Source organism: Aquarana catesbeiana, linkage group LG08 (genome assembly GCF_042186555.1).
Source record: "Aquarana catesbeiana isolate 2022-GZ linkage group LG08, ASM4218655v1, whole genome shotgun sequence".
Taxonomy (NCBI): Eukaryota; Metazoa; Chordata; class Amphibia; order Anura; family Ranidae; genus Aquarana; species Aquarana catesbeiana.
Genome location: NC_133331.1, coordinates 260,533,396 through 260,552,427, shown reverse-complemented (window position 1 = coordinate 260,552,427; position 19,032 = coordinate 260,533,396). Strand labels below are relative to the sequence as shown.

The window sequence follows — 19,032 nt, the reverse complement described above, 5'->3', positions numbered from 1 at the left end:
TCACCCCTTCTGAGCTACAATTAAAAAATTACTGTAACTTGACTATTTTACCATCCTTGGGGTTCACAATGAGTATTTTACCATCCTTGGGGTTCACAAGTTCTTTTGTTGTAGGTATGCCTTACAATGCCCACACTTACAACACCCCATCTCTTTTTCTCTCTCTGATTAGGAGGGACAGGTGTAAGTTTGCAGAGCAGAGCTCGTGATAATTACTGACCATCAACACCAACACTTGTTCAATCTAAGGCCCCATACACACTATCAGATTTTCTGCTGATTTTTTCCTTCAGATTTACCAAACCATATAATATGAGTGCATACAAATTGAAACTCCTAAGGTTTGACCTCATCTTATATGGTTTTGGTAAATCTAAAGGAAAAAATCAGCAGAAAATCTGATAGTGTGTATGGGGCCTTAGATTGAACAAGTAACTCTTCCTTGAAGTAAAAACACACACACAGTTGTTTATATACGATTTATTAAAAAATCCTTCATAAAGGTTACGTTTTATACCAGAGGCATTTGGTGCATAAGGCAACACACCTTCGTTAGTTTTGGAAATTTTTGATTGCCACAAAGGTAATTGTTTATGTACTTATGAAAGGCATTTTTCTAAGTAAAAAAAAATGGTAAAATGTTGCCAAACTCTCCAGATTTTCACTGAAATTTTGAACAAAATTTTGATTTTTTTAAACGTTTCCATCTCCATAGAAGAAATGTGAAAATAACTGGCTGGTGATAATGTGAAAAGTTTAAACAAAATACAGTACGCATATATTGGTGGGATGTATATACTGTTTTAGCTTGCAAGCTGATTCAGAAGTGCAATTTCAGTTTGTTCACAACATTTATTTCTAAATTTACAGAATGTCAGTCAGTGTAGTGACAACGGAGGATGGAAAGGTTTCTTGCAAAACTGCAGAGGGATCAGTGATCAATATTAACATATCACAACGAACCTTCTGGGACTCCCTTAATGACCGTCTTGATAGCATGAGGAAGATTCGGAGGGAGGCACCAGCTACATCCATTGGGAAGGCTACTGCACTGCCTGTAGTGCTTGGGGTAAGACAACTAGTGGCAGTAAATACATGGAAATCAGAGATAATGAGCATCCCTGGGAACTAACCAGATCTTGGCTGGCAATGCCAGCATTCCTATTGTGTTACTGGCTCAGCTCAATTTTCTGACTTTAGAGATGTAAATATGAAAAAAATATTGCTAACTCAGCGGCTATGGTGCATTTCCACTTCACTTCCATCAAAGTGCTCCCATTTGTCCCCCACCTTAAATCACACGATTGACATCCCATCACCTAATAGTAAGCTGCCTTCCCGAGCCGGTAGATGGCCAACGCAGCTCAGATCATCATTAGGAATAATTTAGAGATAGGAAGGGTGTATGAGAGTACCTGGATAACACAAAATAGAGGTCTGAACCCAGAGTCTGAGAGATGCCAAACTTTGGGCAAGCTCATTCATTATAATTTATAGAAAAAAAATGGTGATGTTTCCTAGCTGTAGTATGCCTGGTCCATGCTCCTAGCTAGTGGAATGGAATATAAAGTATTGCTGTGCCAGTGTTTATGTCAAAGAACTAAAGGTGGGAATAGTGTTACATTTACAGACAAAAAATTATTTTCCTTCCTTAAAGCAGGATTCACACTTGGACAGGTTGTAGTTTGCATATTGCAGGTGCATTTTGCATTTTTCAATACACATCTTTAAACCATTGACGTCTATGGAACCAAAAACCAGACAAAGAATCCTGACCCTTTCCATAAAATGCACAGATATAAACTACATCCATAGAAAACCATGTTAAATGGACTATAGTGTGTTTCTGCAAAACTAAAAATGCACTAAAAAAAAATGCATAGGTGTGAACCAGGCCTTAACCCCCATGGCGGTATTCCCGAGTCTGGCTTGGGGTGGATTTTCAATACCAAAAGCGGTAACCCCGAGCCAGACTCGGGATCGCATCGCAGGATCCATGTAGAGGATACTTACCTTGTCCCCTGGATCCTGCGATGTCTCCCTGCTGTGATCTGCGAGCCGCCGTGTCTCGCTCGATTCACAGTGCCGAGCTCCGTTCCCTGCGAGCGTTGCGACGCACAGGGATGGAGTTCGGCGGCAAATTCAAAAAGTGAAACACACAATACATATACAGTACACTGTAATCTTACAGATTACAGTACTGTATCAAATAATTACACGTCCCCAGTGGTTTGCCCAGTTTCCTGCATGCAGTTTTATATTATAAAAACTGTTCTTTCTGCCTGGAAACTGGAGAATGTCCATAGCAACCAAAACCGTCCGTTTACATCAAAAGTAGCTTTAGACCAGCTAGAAAACAGTGATAATAAATTAGAATCACTCGCAGAAATGAGTGATAGTGATTTGTGGGGAAATCCGTCATCAAACACTAAAACTAACGAAAGAGACAATTCTGCAACTGAGCAAATTTCAGTCTTTATGATTTGGTTACGTTATTGAATAATTTTTATTATTATTATATTATTATTTGTTATAATTATTTATAGTTATTTATTATATTATAATTTTTTATTTCGTTTTTTAAACTTTATCATACCCGGGATGTCTACTAGACTCTTGTTTGGACAGATTTAAGTGAATTATTCCTAAGAATTACAGGCCTACAATATAAAACACCAAATTTCTGTGCAAAATAATGGTACCGCTTTTAGCACCTAAAATCTGAAATAATCATACCACCAGGGAGGTTAAGCTCCCATACAGGTGAATAACAATCTGCTCAAACAGGTTGTACAGGCAGGCCCGGATTTACTCCCTTTGCCGCCCCAAGGCCGGGCCCTTCAATGCCGCCCCCCCCCCCCCCACACACACACACACACACACCACCAGAAAGAGCCCCCAGACATAATACGGTCAAAGACTGCAGACATGATACAAGAGATGGTCAGAGACTGCAATCATAGTACAGGAGATGGTCAGAGACTGCAATCATAGTACAGGAGACAGTCAGAGACTGCAGACATGATACAGGAGACGGTCAGAGACTGCAGACATGATACAGGAGACGGTCAGAGACTGCAGTTCCTATGGACATTAGTAGATAATGGCCGATCGGCCCTCTCACCTGACCCAGCGATACAGCAATGGTTCCTCTGATCAGGAGTCAGCTCACTCTGAATTGCCCGTGGCGATTCCGCTGGGTAGCACCCAGATCTGTATTCCTGCAATGACTCCATTCCTTTCTCCGCCAGGGATGGCACCAGGCTGTGTGGCTTTCCCTCTGGTGGCACAGGGCAGCCGGGTTCTCTCTCTCTAATGGTTTTCCCTCAGCAGTGTCCTCTCCCTCTGGAGTCCTGGGTGTACTTTCCTGGGTGTAGACCCCCCCCAGGACAAACCACCCCCCTCCATTAGTACAGACCCCCCCAGGACAAACCCCCATCCATTAGTACAGACCCCCACCAGGACAAACCCCCCTCCCTTCATTAGTACAGATCCCCCCCAGGACAAACCCCCCCTCCCTTCATTAGTACAGATCCCCCCCAGGACAAACCCCCCCTCCCTTCATTAGTACAGATCCCCCCAGGACAAACGCCCCTCTATTAGTACAAACCCCCCCCCGGACAACTCCCCCTCCATTAGTACAACCCCCTCTCCATTAGTACAAACCCCCCCTCAGGTCAACCCTCTCCATTAGCACAGACCCCCCCCCCAGGACAAACCACCCCTCCCTTTATTAGTACAGACCCCCCCCAGGACAAACCCCCCTCTATTAGTACAGACCCCCAGGACAACCCCCCCCCTTCATTAGTACAAACCCCCCCGGACAACCCCCCCCCCCCTTCATTAGTACAGACATCCCAGGACAAACCCCCCCTTCACTAGTACAGACCCCCAGGACAACCCCCCTCCATTAGTGCAGACATCCAAGGACAAACCCCCCCTTCACTAGTACAGACCCCCAGGACAACCCCCCCTCCATTAGTGCAGACATCCCAGGACAAACCCCCCCCCTCCATTAGTGCAGACATCCCAGGACAAACCCCCCCCCTTCACTAGTACAGACCCCCCAGGACAACCCCCCCTCCATTAGTGCAGACATCCCAGGACAAACCCCCCCCCCTTCACTAGTACAGACCCCCCAGGACAACCCCCCCTCCATTAGTGCAGACATCCCAGGACAAACCCCCCCTTCACTAGTACAGACCTCCAGGACAACCCCCCCTCCATTAGTGCAGACATCCCAGGACAAACCCCCCCTTCACTAGTACAGACCCCCCCAGGACAACCCCCCCTCCATTAGTGCAGACATCCCAGGACAAACCCCCCCTTCACTAGTACAGACCCCCCCAGGACAACCCCCCCTCCATTAGTACAGACATCCCAGGACAAACCCCCCCTTCACTAGTACAGACCCCCCAGGACAAACCCCCCTCCATTAGTGTACAGATGGAGACAGGCTTGGGCGGGAGTGAGAGACGCAGGAGGACACAGGAGAACACGCGCCCCTCCCCCCTCCCCCGCACAGAGACCAGCCGCTCCGATCTCCTTCGGCTGCTCTCCTTCTTCTCTGACAGGAGGAGGGAGGGGGGACAGGCTTGAGCATCGTAAAACTAGCAGCGGCGGTGACCTGCGGATGACGCCGCCTCAGTCTGGACACACACAGAGAGGAGGAAGAGGAGGGAGAGGAGCACTCTAGTGCTTCAGCGCCCCCACCTCTCTGGCGCCCGGGTGCGCTGCATCACATGCTGCTATGTTAGTGTGGGGGGCGGCCGAGAATTCGTTGCAGGAGCGGCGCCGCCCCTGTACCACTGCCGCCCCGAGGCCTGGCCTCGGTGGCCTTGTGGGAAATCCGGCCCTGTGTACAGGTTTGTTTTTTTCCATAACCCTAGTCAAAGGGAGAAGTTGGAATAGCTTGTATTTTTGTTTTTATATATGGCCACTACTTGTCAGAATGCTGAGTGAACCAGGAAATATCCACTTTTAGAATACAATGCATCTGTATGGAGGAAAATAAAAAACAAACTAAAGTAAGCCTGACACTGCAAATCCACCCTGTTTTTAGGGCCCATTAATGTAACAGTTTTTCTAAAAACAATACATAAATAAAGACAATTCTATTTAAGTGTATATTCCTAACTTTAAAAAGTATCTTCTATTTCTCTTGACCCCTCCAAATCTCCCATTTCCTTTTCTTCTCTGATCGAACTTCATGTCAGGGGGCGGTGCATTTGTTCTCCATGGTCCTAACGTATGTAGTAACTAGGGATGAGCCGAACACCCCCCTGTTCACTTCGCACCAGAACATGCGAACAGGCAAAAAGTTTGTTCGAACACGCGAACACCGTTAAAGTCTATGGGAGATGAACATGAATAATCAAAAGTGCTAATTTTAAAGGCTTATATTCATGGTATTGTCATAAAAAGTGTTTGGGGACCTGGGTCCTGCCCCAGGGAACATGGATCAATACAAAAAAAAGTTTTAAAAATGGCCGTTTTTCAGGAGTAGTGATTTTAATAATGCTTAAAGTCAAACAATAAAAGTGTAATATCCCTTTAAATTTCATACCTGGGGGGTGTCTATAGTATGCCTGTAAAGGGGCGCATGTTTCCCGTGTTTAGAACAGTCTGACAGCAAAATGACATTTCAAAGGAAAAAAGTCATTTAAAACTACTCGCGGCTATTAATGCATTGCCGGTCCGACAATACACATAGAAGTTCATTGATAAAAACGGCATGGGAATTCCCCACAGGGGAACCCCGAACCAAAATTAAAATAAAAAAATTACGTGGGGGTCCCCCTAAATTCCATACCAGGCCCTTCAGGTCTGGTATAAATATTAAGGGGAACCCCGGCCAAAATAAAAAAAAAATGGCGTGGGGTCTCCATGGATGCGGAGTGGCCCGAGGAGAAGGGAAGAAGACGCCGCGGAGGAGATGCTGGACGAGAACACCGGAGGAAGAACCAGAAGAGCCAGAAGAACCAGAAGAAGAAGAAGATGGAGGAAGAAACCGAAGGATGATAGAGGATAGAAGAAGCATTTAAATAAAAGAATTGTCAAAAACTATCTCTTGTAATTTTTAACATTTTTGACAGTTTTTTAGTGAAATGGTAGGGGTATTTTTGTACCCCATTACCATTATACACAGGGGGGAGGGCCGGGATCTGGGGGTCCCCTTGTTAAAGGGGGCTGCCAGATTCCGATAAGCCCCCTGCCCGCAGACCCCCACAACCACCTGCCAGGGTTGTGCGGATGAGGCCCTTGTCCTCATCAACATGGGGACAAGGTGTTTTGGGGAGCTACCCCAAAGCACCCTCCCAATGTTGAGGGCATGTGGCCTGGTACGTTTGAGGAGGGGGGCGCTCTCTCATCCCCCCCTCTTTTCATGCGGCCTGCCAGGTTGTGTGCTTGGATAAGGGCCTGGTATGGATTTTTAGGGGGACCCCACACCGTTTTTTTTTTTTTTATTTTGGCCAGGGTTCCCCTGAAGGGTCTGGTATAGATTTTGAGAGGGACCCCACGTCATTTTTTTTTTTTTTTATTTTGGCCGGGGTTCTCCTTAATATCCATGCCAGACCTGAAGGGCCTGGTATGGAATTTAGGGGGACCCCCCACGTCATTTTTTTTTTTTCAATTTTGGTTCGAGGTTCCCCTGTAGGGAATTCCCATGCCGTTTTTATCAATGAACTTCTATGTGTATTGTCGGACCGGCAATGCATTAATAGCTGTGAGTAGTTTTAAATGACTTTTTTTCCTTTGAAATGTCATTTTGCTGTCAGACTGTTCTAAACATGGGAAACATGCGCCCCTTTACAGGCATATTATAGACACCCCCCAGGTACGAAATTTAAAGGGATATTACACTTTTATTGTTTGACTTTAAGCGTTATTAAAATCACTGCTCCCGAAAAAACAGCCGTTTTTAAAACTTTTTTTTGCATTGATCCATGTCCTCTGGGGCAGGACCCAGGTCCCCAAACACTTTTTATGACAATACCATGAATATAAGCCTTTAAAATTAGCATTTTTGATCTCTCCCATAGACTTTTAAAGGGTGTTCCGCGGCATTCGAATTTGCCGCGAACACCCCAAATTGTTCGCTGTTCGGCGAACTTGCGAACAGCCGATTTTCAAGTCGAACATGAGTTCGACTCGAACTCGAAGCTCATCCCTGGTAGTAACGTACCCATCCTCTCTTGCTTGCTCCCCAGTTTGACTAGGGACTCTTCAACTTGTAGTGTTCATAGAGCAGTGCTCATGACCTCAACTAATGTGTAATTTAAAGAAATGCCTCAATCGAATTGATCTAAAGGTGGCGGCAGGTACCATTGTTCATAATGGTTTGATATTAAGATGAAATACCTGGAGCTGCCCCAAACATGCCCCTGGTAGAATGGAGGAAATAGGACTATCTCGGTACCCAAGGATTGGGCAGGAATTATATTAAATAACATTTTATTAATAGAAAAACATGATTGCAACCTTTTGTATGAACAATGCACAGTGATGGTTGTAAGGAGTCGATGAACCCCAGAGATCATAAGAGGCACCAAAATGTAGATCTTGACACAGTACTCAATAAGGATGAGCTCAGGCAGGTTCGCAAACTGCACGTGCAGAGCCCTCCAGGAAGTCGGCACTGCACAGCGCTAATCACAGGCAGTGAGGCATTTCCCGATCTCTGCAGCCACGCATCGGGACAATGTCTCACTGCTTGTGATTAGCGCTGTGCAGTGCCGACTTCCTGAAGGACTCTGCACGTGCAGTTTGCGAACACGCCTGAACTCATCCTTAGTCCTCAAGGACTGTGTCAAGATTTATATTTCTGTGCCCCTTATGATCTCTGGGGTTCATCGACTCCTTGAAACCTTTTTTCTATTAATAAAATGTTATTTTTATTATAATTCCTGCCTAATCCTTCGGCACTGAGATAGTCCTATTTCCTTTTCTACCAGGGGCATGTTTGGGACAGCCCCAGGTATTTCGTTTCAATACTCATGTGTGCTGCTCACTCCAAACAAATGGGAGTGAGAGGGAACAAAAGAGGTTTCTTAGCTCAATGAGGAAACTACAAGTAGGCAGAAAAACAGTAGGAGTTCATTTCAGTCTCTTACCAGACTCAGGGCACGTACTCTGGTTCAGTTCAAGGTTCCAGACAAGAAAAGAGTTGTTGTGATTTCCCTTTTTCAATCCTGCTGAGAAAGTCCCTATTTTCCTTCCTTACAAGCAATGGAAGGGTTCTCTCTAGAACAACCCACCCAGGGAGAAGCTTCCCAGTCTCCGAGGCAAGGTCCTGCATGATTAGGGATTCTCTGAGGTCTCTCCCAATTGTGGTCAGCTATGGTAGGGCTCTGTTCAGCTATCAGCAGTAGCCCAGTCTACACCCTGTCTATCTTTAAGACTCTTGCTTTGTTGCATAACATGGACTGATCCAGACCCAGCCAAGATGGCTGCCCCTTGCAATAGAGATAATGCATAGATGAGCATTGCAAGGAGGTTTCCTTAAAAATGGCTGCTGCACTTCTGCATTAGTGAATATTCAGTTTAACCCAGTCAACACTGACAGAAGGATAATAAAGACTTTGAGTGAGGCATGGGGTTGTGCCTCCATCCCGAATACATGAAAAAAAAAATTGACATACTGTCCTTTCTGGTCGTATTTATTTTTATTTTTTATTTTTTGATAGCTTCATATTTTGTAATTTCAGAAATCCTGTAGCATCCGCCCCTGAAGAAGTGTATTCACAGAAACGCGTCGGGCACCAAGGATGCAGCCACTGGGCTTTTAATTGGATCTGATATTGATCAATTTTTTGATGTACTTCATCATTTTATTTTTTATTTTTCATACTCACCTTTTACATCATGTGTTCTGTGCTCCCCAGCATATATTTATGCATCTATTGTACAGTGTATATTTGTTACAATTATATATGGTTAGATACACTTTCTTTGATTGTTGTCTACACATGCATTCATGTAGGCTATGGTTTGTGCGCATGCACACGTAACCTTTCACATGTGCTGTATACTCAGAATTTTTTACTAATAAACTTGTACACATTTTTTTACCTTACTCCAACCTGTCTACTGCCTCATTTAAAGTCCCATGTGGCCTCCGGCCTCCCCCCCCTCCTTTTTTCATGTATTCGGGATGGAGGCACAACCCCATGCCTCACTCAAAGTCCCAACCGTTCCATTAAATTTCAATAGGGATGGAGGCAGTAGACAGTTTGCCAAGCAGTTATCCCCTGCTGGCCATTGTTGGGGTTGATTTATGTGTGGCAGTGTACCTTTATGGTCCACACACATAGTTGTGTGCAACTACATGTTGCTTCAACTTTGGGCGCACCTTGCACTATCCAGTGTGTTGGCTGGGTTCTGGGCTTCGGGTTGTTTCTCTCCCGGAGCTGCGATGCGTTCTGCGTGCCCTCCCCATCCCCCCCACGTCCGCCCCCTTGTTTTTGGGCTGGTTTGGTGTGGGGGATCGGGTGGATGCCCACACCGCATCGGCGCCACGCAATGCTCCTGCGCATGACGTCACTAGTTGGCGCCGCTGTGCGGGCGTATTGTTTTCCATCTGGTGCCGACGTAGCTGTACGCAATGGCGTCAGCCTGGGTGGGTCCCTGCCGCCGAGCAGGGGCCCCGCCCCACGCACTGTCGGCCCGTAGCGTGACGTCGGTGGCAATCATTGGCGCGGTCGGGACGCATATCAGGCGTCGCCCCGGGCACATCCTCCCCTCTCCTTTCTACACCATGCAGACGCCACAGTGGTGGTTAGCTCTGGTTTCAAGCACCTCCAAGGTAATACCCCATGATCATATTACTTTCTTTACTCCCCTTACTCTTAAGTGCCAGCATTTTGATTATCCTCATGGATTTACTCATCCACTTTAGATCCTTGTCCACCACCCTGACCCATGATTGGCTTTGTTGTGGAGATGATGGTTGTGCTTTGAGGATGATGCCGGTGTGCGCCTGTCCTGCGCTCAAGTGCCTGCCACCCCAGCTCCGGGGGAGAGCATATTCCGTGCCCAGTCCCTGCCTTGTACCACAGTCTGGCTACATTGTGAGTACCCAGAAATTGACATACTGTCCTTTCTGGTCGTATTTATTTTTATTTTTTATTTTTTGATGGCTTCATATTTTGTAATTTCAGAAATCCTGTAGCATCCGCCCCTGAAGAAGTGTATTCACAGAAACGCGTCGGGCACCAAGGATGCAGCCACTGGGCTTTTAATTGGATCTGATATTGATCAATTTTTTGATGTACTTCATCATTTTATTTTTTATTTTTCATACTCACCTTTTACATCATGTGTTCTGTGCTCCCCAGCATATATTTATGCATCTATTGTACAGTGTATATTTGTTACAATTATATATGGTTAGATACACTTTCTTTGATTGTTGTCTACACATGCATTCATGTAGGCTATGGTTTGTGCGCATGCACACGTAACCTTTCACATGTGCTGTATACTCAGAATTTTTTACTAATAAACTTGTACACATTTTTTTACCTTACTCCAACCTGTCTACTGCCTCATTTAAAGTCCCATGTGGCCTCCGGCCTCCCCCCCCTCCTTTTTTCATGTATTCGGGATGGAGGCACAACCCCATGCCTCACTCAAAGTCCCAACCGTTCCATTAAATTTCAATAGGGATGGAGGCAGTAGACAGTTTGCCAAGCAGTTATCCCCTGCTGGCCATTGTTGGGGTTGATTTATGTGTGGCAGTGTACCTTTATGGTCCACACACATAGTTGTGTGCAACTACATGTTGCTTCAACTTTGGGCGCACCTTGCACTATCCAGTGTGTTGGCTGGGTTCTGGGCTTCGGGTTGTTTCTCTCCCGGAGCTGCGATGCGTTCTGCGTGCCCTCCCCATCCCCCCCACGTCCGCCCCCTTGTTTTTGGGCTGGTTTGGTGTGGGGGATCGGGTGGATGCCCACACCGCATCGGCGCCACGCAATGCTCCTGCGCATGACGTCACTAGTTGGCGCCGCTGTGCGGGCGCATTGTTTTCCATCTGGTGCCGACGTAGCTGTACGCAATGGCGTCAGCCTGGGTGGGTCCCTGCCGCCGAGCAGGGGCCCCGCCCCACGCACTGTCGGCCCGTAGCGTGACGTCGGTGGCAATCATTGGCGCGGTCGGGACGCATATCAGGCGTCGCCCCGGGCACATCCTCCCCTCTCCTTTCTACACCATGCAGACGCCACAGTGGTGGTTAGCTCTGGTTTCAAGCACCTCCAAGGTAATACCCCATGATCATATTACTTTCTTTACTCCCCTTACTCTTAAGTGCCAGCATTTTGATTATCCTCATGGATTTACTCATCCACTTTAGATCCTTGTCCACCACCCTGACCCATGATTGGCTTTGTTGTGGAGATGATGGTTGTGCTTTGAGGATGATGCCGGTGTGCGCCTGTCCTGCGCTCAAGTGCCTGCCACCCCAGCTCCGGGGGAGAGCATATTCCGTGCCCAGTCCCTGCCTTGTACCACAGTCTGGCTACATTGTGAGTACCCAGAAATTGACATACTGTCCTTTCTGGTCGTATTTATTTTTATTTTTTATTTTTTGATGGCTTCATATTTTGTAATTTCAGAAATCCTGTAGCATCCGCCCCTGAAGAAGTGTATTCACAGAAACGCGTCGGGCACCAAGGATGCAGCCACTGGGCTTTTAATTGGATCTGATATTGATCAATTTTTTGATGTACTTCATCATTTTATTTTTTATTTTTCATACTCACCTTTTACATCATGTGTTCTGTGCTCCCCAGCATATATTTATGCATCTATTGTACAGTGTATATTTGTTACAATTATATATGGTTAGATACACTTTCTTTGATTGTTGTCTACACATGCATTCATGTAGGCTATGGTTTGTGCGCATGCACACGTAACCTTTCACATGTGCTGTATACTCAGAATTTTTTACTAATAAACTTGTACACATTTTTTTACCTTACTCCAACCTGTCTACTGCCTCATTTAAAGTCCCATGTGGCCTCCGGCCTCCCCCCCCTCCTTTTTTGAAGGATAATAAAGCAGCAACAAAGGAAGAAGTTCCACAGCAGTTATCAGCTACAGTCCAGGTTACACAGTCCTGAACACAAGGTTCAATATTCAGTCTCTCTATTTCTACATTTGCCTCTGCCACTGAATATATAAAGTCACTAGCACTCCAAGGGTATTCTTTTTCAGTGATGTATTGTGAAAAACTTGTACTATTTTGGCTTGAGAAAGGAACCTGTGAGGCCAAAACATTAGATGATTGTAACTTTTTATAATAAATCAGAGGGAAAAAAGAATATTCTTGGAGTTCTGGTGACTCTCTAGGTTAGACTGGTTACATGTTGAATTTGTGGGTTCTCATAATGACAACAGGTCAAATGATGTAATGAGTATATCCTCCATCGTGGGCCACAATTCCTCTTCCATTCAGAATGATGACTAGTATCATTCAACCCACTTCAAGAGAGCCCAGGCTGACATTAAGACACCCCCTGGGCGAGAGTCAACACAGCCTGGCTTTTTAATAAGTACACAAGGACCATTCTCTGCAGCACTGAGGGCTGATCATAATTCTGTGTTGAAGACTAGGAATGAGCTGACAGTTCTGTCTGAACCTAGTTAAGGAACAAACTTTGGCCTGTTCAGCCCATTGTATTTCTACTGCTCCACTGTCATTGGCTCCTAGGAAAGTCACGGGTGCTAGTAGGTGCTCTTTGAAGCTCACCGGTCCCTACTCGGACCAAATGCAGGGCAACTTGGCTCATCGCTATTGAAGAAACCTAGAAGTTTTATTAGGTGTAAAGGATGTGTATGGTACGGACTTGTGGGGGGCAGGGTCATAGGGCATATTCACCCCCTTCCTGCCCAGGCCAATTTTCAGCTTTTAGCGCTGTAACATTTTGAATGACAATTGCGCGGTAATGCAACACCGTACCCAAATGACATTTTTTGCATTTTTTTTTTATTCCTCACAAATAGAGCTTTCTTTTGGTGGTATTTGATCACCTCTGTGGTTTTTATTTTTTGTGCTATAAACAAAAAAAGAGCGACAATTTTGAAAGAAACACAATATTTTTTACTTTTTGCTATAATAAATATCCTGATTTTTATTTTTTAAAGCAAATTGTTTCCTCAGTTTAGGTCGATATATATTCTTCTACATATTTTTGGTAAAAAAATCGCAATAAGCGTATATATTAATTGGTTTGCGCAAAAAATATAGCGCCTACAAAATAGGGGATAGATTTATGGCATTTTTATTATTATATATATTTATTTTACTAGTAGTGGTGGGCCCAGAGGCTTGTCTGAGGCCTACCACCGCGGCCGAGGAATGGTCCTGAGCTGTCGGACCTGTGTGACGAAGCTGGACAACCAAGGAGATCCCAGGGGAGGACCCGTCTTGGAGAGATCATGCAGTGTGCTGGTCTATAGAGGGGCCTGGTGCCTCGGTCGAAGGATGTATCCAAAAGAAGTAACTATACAGCATAGTGTTGCCGGTTCAGCTTAAAGGTTCAGGCACTGTGACTGACTTTCACTGCAGAGAAAATCTGATACATCCTGTGGCAGAGGATCGTATCAATTTACCCCCCAAATAAGTCTGTGGCAGAGACTTTTGATTCGTGCTGCGTACTGGCTGCTAGACTGGTGAGAGAGGCCTATCCAGACGAGCAAGGAGTGTGTCCCACAAGGGGAGCACATTCCACTTAATTATCTGAATTCTACCAGGACATTTGTCGCTAAGATTCTATAAGAAGATATTTGAGTTTCTCCTGAAAGTTTCCTTTTCCGCCTCTTTCCTGCTACTTCCTAAAGTTTGCTTGTTCAATAAAGCATTGAAAACGTACTCCAGTGTTGGTGCGTGTGTTGTCCAGAAGTAAACTCAATGGAACCCCTAGACCCGGTGCTGGTGAAACCAAGGGAAGCAAGGTGAAGGTAAGAGACCCGCTTAAACCAGCAGCTCCACCGTGAGTTAGTGCTACAACTGTATAAAGGTCACTGGCAGGGAAGGAGTTAACACTAAGAGGCGATCAAACGGTTAAATGTGTTACCTAGGGAGGGATTCTAATGCCCCGTACACACGGTCGGATTTTCCGATGGAAAATGTCCGATCGGAGCGTGTTGTTGGAAATTCCGACCGTGTGTGGGCTCCATCGGACATTTTCCATCAGATTTTCCGACACACAAAGTTGGAGAGCAGGAGATAAAATTTTCCGACAACAAAATCCGTTGTCGGAAATTCCGATCGTGTGTACACAAATCCGACGGACAAAGTGCCACGCATGCTCAGAATAAATAAAGAGATGAAAGCTATTGGCCATTGCCCCGTTTATAGTCCCGACGTACGTGTTTTACGTCACCGCGTTTAGAACGATCGGATTTTCCGACAACTTTGTGTGACCGTGTGTATGCAAGACAAGTTTGAGCCAACATCCGTCGGAAAAAATCCTAGGATTTTGTTGTCGGAATGTCCGAACAAAGTCCGACCGTGTGTACGGGGCATAACTGTGGGGAGAGGGGACTGACTAGGGGAGGAGACCGATCAGTGTTCCTATATACTAGGAACACACAATCTGTCTCCTCTCCCCTGACAGATCCACGTTTCTGCTCTGTCACGAGTGATTGCAGGTGCCCGGCAGACATCGCGCCCGCCAGGCATGCGCATCTGCTCCTCTGTGACGCGGCGGGAGCGCGCGTGCCTCCTATACCGACGGGAAGCCAAGGACATCATATGACGCCCGTCCAGGATTAGAGATATCTGCGGACGTCATATGACAAAAGGCGGGGAAGGAAGTGGTTAAAAAAAAAAAAAGCCAAATATCTCAACAGCTTGAACTGAGCACATGGTGAAAAGAAGACGCATAAGCAGATAGATCCAAGGATATGGGATGGTAAATTTATTTGCATATTTTTTACACTTCCTGTAAAAAGTCAAGACATTGCCTCATTCCTCAGTGCTGTGCATCCACCACCTCTCCACCCCTGTGTCCTAAAGATCTTCCACTCCTTTCTATTTGATCCTCGTTCACTTTTCCACTTTGCAGGGGCATATCATGAAATCAGTGGGCCTGTGTGCAAGATCAAAAGTGGGCATCGATACAAAAAAAAATAGCGCGCTAAGCGCACCACAGCAAACACTGGGTGTGGTTTAAATTGGGCTAAATATTGTGCGCGGCTTAAAGGGGGTGTGGTTAAATAGAGTCTGAGATGACTTACATGGTGCAGAATGTGGTAATGTTAAATGGGGATTGTACAGTGGGGAGTGTACAGCGGTGGGTGGTATGTGCAGGACAGGGGTGTGAAATGTTTGGCGGTGGGTAATATGTGTAGGAGAGGAGTGCAGAGTGTATGATGGTGATTATTATGTGCAGAATAGAAGTGTGGAGTGTCCGGCAGTGGCTAGTATAGTCAGGGAGAGGAGTGCAAAGTGTACGGCGGTGGGTAGTATGTGTAGGAGAGGAGTGCGGAGTGTATGGTAGTGGGTAGCATGTGCAGGAGAGGAGTTCGGAGTGTATGGTGATGGGTAGCATGTACAGGAGAGGAGTGCGGAGTGTATGGCGGTGGGTAGCATGTGCAGGAGAGGAGTTCGGAGTGTATGGCGGTGGGTAGTATGTGCAGGAAAGGAGTGCGGAGTGTATGGCGGTGGGTAGCATGTACAGGAGAGGAGTGCGGAGTGTATGGCGGTGGGTAGCATGTGCAGGAGAGGAGTTCGGAGTGTATGGCGGTGGGTAGTATGTGCAGGAAAGGAGTGCGGAGTGTATGGCGGTGGGTAGCATGTACAGGAGAGGAGTGCGGAGTGTATGGCGGTGGGTAGTATGTGCAGGAAAGGAGTGCGGAGTGTATGGCGGTGGGTAGCATGTACAGGAGAGGAGTGCGGAGTGTATGGCGGTGGGTAGTATGTGCAGGAAAGGAGTGCGGAGTGTATAGCGGTGGGTAGCATGTGCAGGAGAGGAGTTCGGAGTGTATGGCGGTGGGTAGTATGTGCAGGAAAGGAGTGCGGAGTGTATGGCGGTGGGTAGCATGTACAGGAGAGGAGTGCGGAGTGTATGGCGGTGGGTAGTATGTGCAGGAAAGGAGTGCGGAGTGTATAGCGGTGGGTAGCATGTGCAGGAAAGGAGTGCGGAGTGTAGGATGCTGGGTAGTATGTGCAGGAGAGGAGTGCAGAGTGTAAGGACGGTGGGTAGTATGTGCAGGAGAGGAGTGCGGAGTGTATGGTGGTGGGTAGTATGTGCAGGGTAGGAGTGCGGAGTGTAGGATGGTGGGTAGTATGTGCAGGAGAGGGGTGCAGAGTGTAAGGACGGTTGGTAGTATGTGAAGGAGAGAAGTGTGGAATGTATGTGCAGGATGGTGTCAGTAGTTCTTTATTTATTTTTTTACAATTCAATTTTTTTTAATGCTTTTTGAGGGGTAGTGAATGGTGTCAGTAGAGCAATGGACAGTGTTTTTTATTTTATTTTTTATTATTTTTTACTATTTATTCTTGTATTATTTTTTTGCAATGATTTGGTTGGGCAGTGGACAGTGTCAGTAGATTTGTTTTTAATTATCTTTTACAATTTATTATTATCTTTTTATATCTGTTTTTCAAATATTTTTTTTCACAGTGCTTCTGGGGGAATGGGGGAGGGGGGGACAGTTGACGGAGTCAGTAGGGCAATGGACAGAGTCAGTGGTGCAGTGTACGGTGTCAGTAGTTTTTTATTAATATTTTTTTCGAAAATCATTTTTTTACAATTTCATTTTTTTTTTCATTTGTTGCACCCCCTGGGTCTTCTAAAAGCGTGGTGATACCTCCAGAGGCATGGAGCGATTTAGCATATTCTCCAGGGCTATAATAGGGAGTTTTGAACAGAAGATGGATGCCAGTCACTTTTGATCTTTTCACAGCTTTGATGTTGAATTTGGAAAAAAAGGTAGTAGGGGTCTCAGATACCAGCAGCAGATCACTTACAGACTGCTCGGATCCAGAAAAAGTACAGCTTCACAGTGCCAGAACCTTTAAGCCGTCCCAGCAACACTTCAAGTACGTTTTTTTTTTTAGCCTTCATTCTGGGTCTCTCCAGCAAGGATCCTCTCCTGGATCTTCTCACCTTGGCTTGGCTTGGCTTTGCTTTTTCCACACGGGCAAGACGGCCTCAGGACCATCTCAGCATTCATAGGCTGCAGACAGGCTTCTGGGCCTAAGAACAGAGCTCACTTCAGCAGGACGGCCTGAGGCAAGAGAGCGAGCACATGGCCCACCCCAAATATATATCCTCTCCCAAAATGGACCAGGGCCATGATTCTCCTACTGGGCTGGCTGAAAGAAATATAAATATTTATAACTCTGTCTCGTTGTACAACCTCATACTAAGGCCTGAGGTACCAGTTACACCTGGCAACACTGAGAAATGCATAACCCAATTGAGCTTAGGGAAAGGCCAGATATAAACTGCACACTCAGTCTGAGCTGTCTACAGCCCAGCCAAAAACTAAACTTGCATAGTAGCCCCAGTTTAGGACCAGGGGGCTACACATTTTTTTTCACAATGCTTTTTGGGGGGAGGAAGGCAAGCAGTAGATGGTAGATAGATTTATTACAATTCTTTTTTTTTTATCAGTCCTGTTGGGGGCTTTGGTGAGGTATCAGGGGTCTAAACGGGTCTGGTATGGATTTTGGGGGGGCCCACGCTGTTCATCTTTTGGCATTGGGTTCCCCTTAAAATCCATACCAGACCCAAAGGGCCTGGTATGTATTGGGGGAACCCACGCTGTTTTTTTCTGAATTTTCTGTTGCATTCTTTTATTTTCCTTTCAGCTGTCACTGGGGAAGCCTGCTGACAGCTGATGAGTCATCGGTTGCTAAGGACGCAGCGGCCGTCTTCCTGGCCCGTTGCTTAACAACCAGCTATTCTTCATACAGAATTCAAATCGGTCGATGATTTTTAGACCGATCTGAATTTGAATCTTTCCGAAAATTTGGAATTCGTTGGAATATTAATAAACAAGATGAAATTTAACGAAAACAAAACTAAACAAATTCTGAAACGAATCATCTAAACAAAATTAGTAAAATGATTAATCTATGCGAAACAAAACACATTTTTCTGTTCTGCACATGTCTAAGCTGAATGTCTACATCCTTCTCCACTGTGTACACTCTGCTGTACATTATATACTTCACACCACGCCACTCTGTACAACACACAAGTCCACTCTGTATGCAATGTACCGCACTCTACATTAAAGTGGAACTGCACTGCATCTGAGCACCACAAACCAAAAATGCTATATAATTATTTTTTAATATTTAAAGCAAACTCCCCCATCTATCCATGCCTCCATGTTTTATTTTGCTGAGAAATAATTTTGAAAAACACCCCCTATCATTTCTGGCTGTGGCCATCTCTAGGCATGGGCTGAGCTGAGAGCCCTCCCTTCCCTCCAGAAGACTCCTGGGATGTATGACATAATTTGCCTAGACATGGAAACCAGGAAGTAAGTGAAGAAATACCTCCCAAAAAAGTGTAAAACAAGTAAATATGATATACACTATATTACCAAAAGTATTGTGACACCTGCCTTTACACGCACATGAACTTTAATGGCATCCCAGTCTTAGTCCGTAGGATTCAATACTGAGTTGACCCACCCTTTGCAGCAATAACAGCTTCAACTCTTCTGGGAAGGGTGTCCACAAGGTTTAGGAGTGTGTCTTTGGCAATGTTTGACCATTCTTCCAGAAGCGCATTTGGGAGGTCAGGCACTGATGTTGGACGGGAAGCCCTGGCTGGCAGTCTCCACTCCATTTATCCCAAAGGTGTTCTATCGGGTTGAGGTCAGGACTCTGTGCATGGCAATCAAGTTCCTCCACCTCGCTCATACATGTCTATGGACCTTGCTTTGTGCACTGGTCCAAATCATTTGGTGGAGGGGAGATTATGATGTGGGTTTGTTTTTCAGGGGTTGGGCTTGGCCCCTTAGTTCCAGTGAAGGGAACTCTAAAGGCATCAGCATACCAAGACA

General features: G+C 45.7%; 1 protein-coding gene across 1 annotated transcript in view; it reads left to right on the top strand.

Moving 5' to 3' along the window:
• Positions 1–19,032, top strand: part of LOC141106380 (transmembrane protein 176B-like) — a 79,531-nt gene that overhangs the window by 10,318 nt on the left and 50,181 nt on the right. The window contains exon 4 of the mRNA XM_073597113.1: positions 871–1,069. Coding sequence (XP_073453214.1) covers positions 872–1,069 — 198 coding nt within the window. The 5' untranslated portion in view covers position 871. The remainder of the gene's footprint in view (positions 1–870; positions 1,070–19,032) is intronic.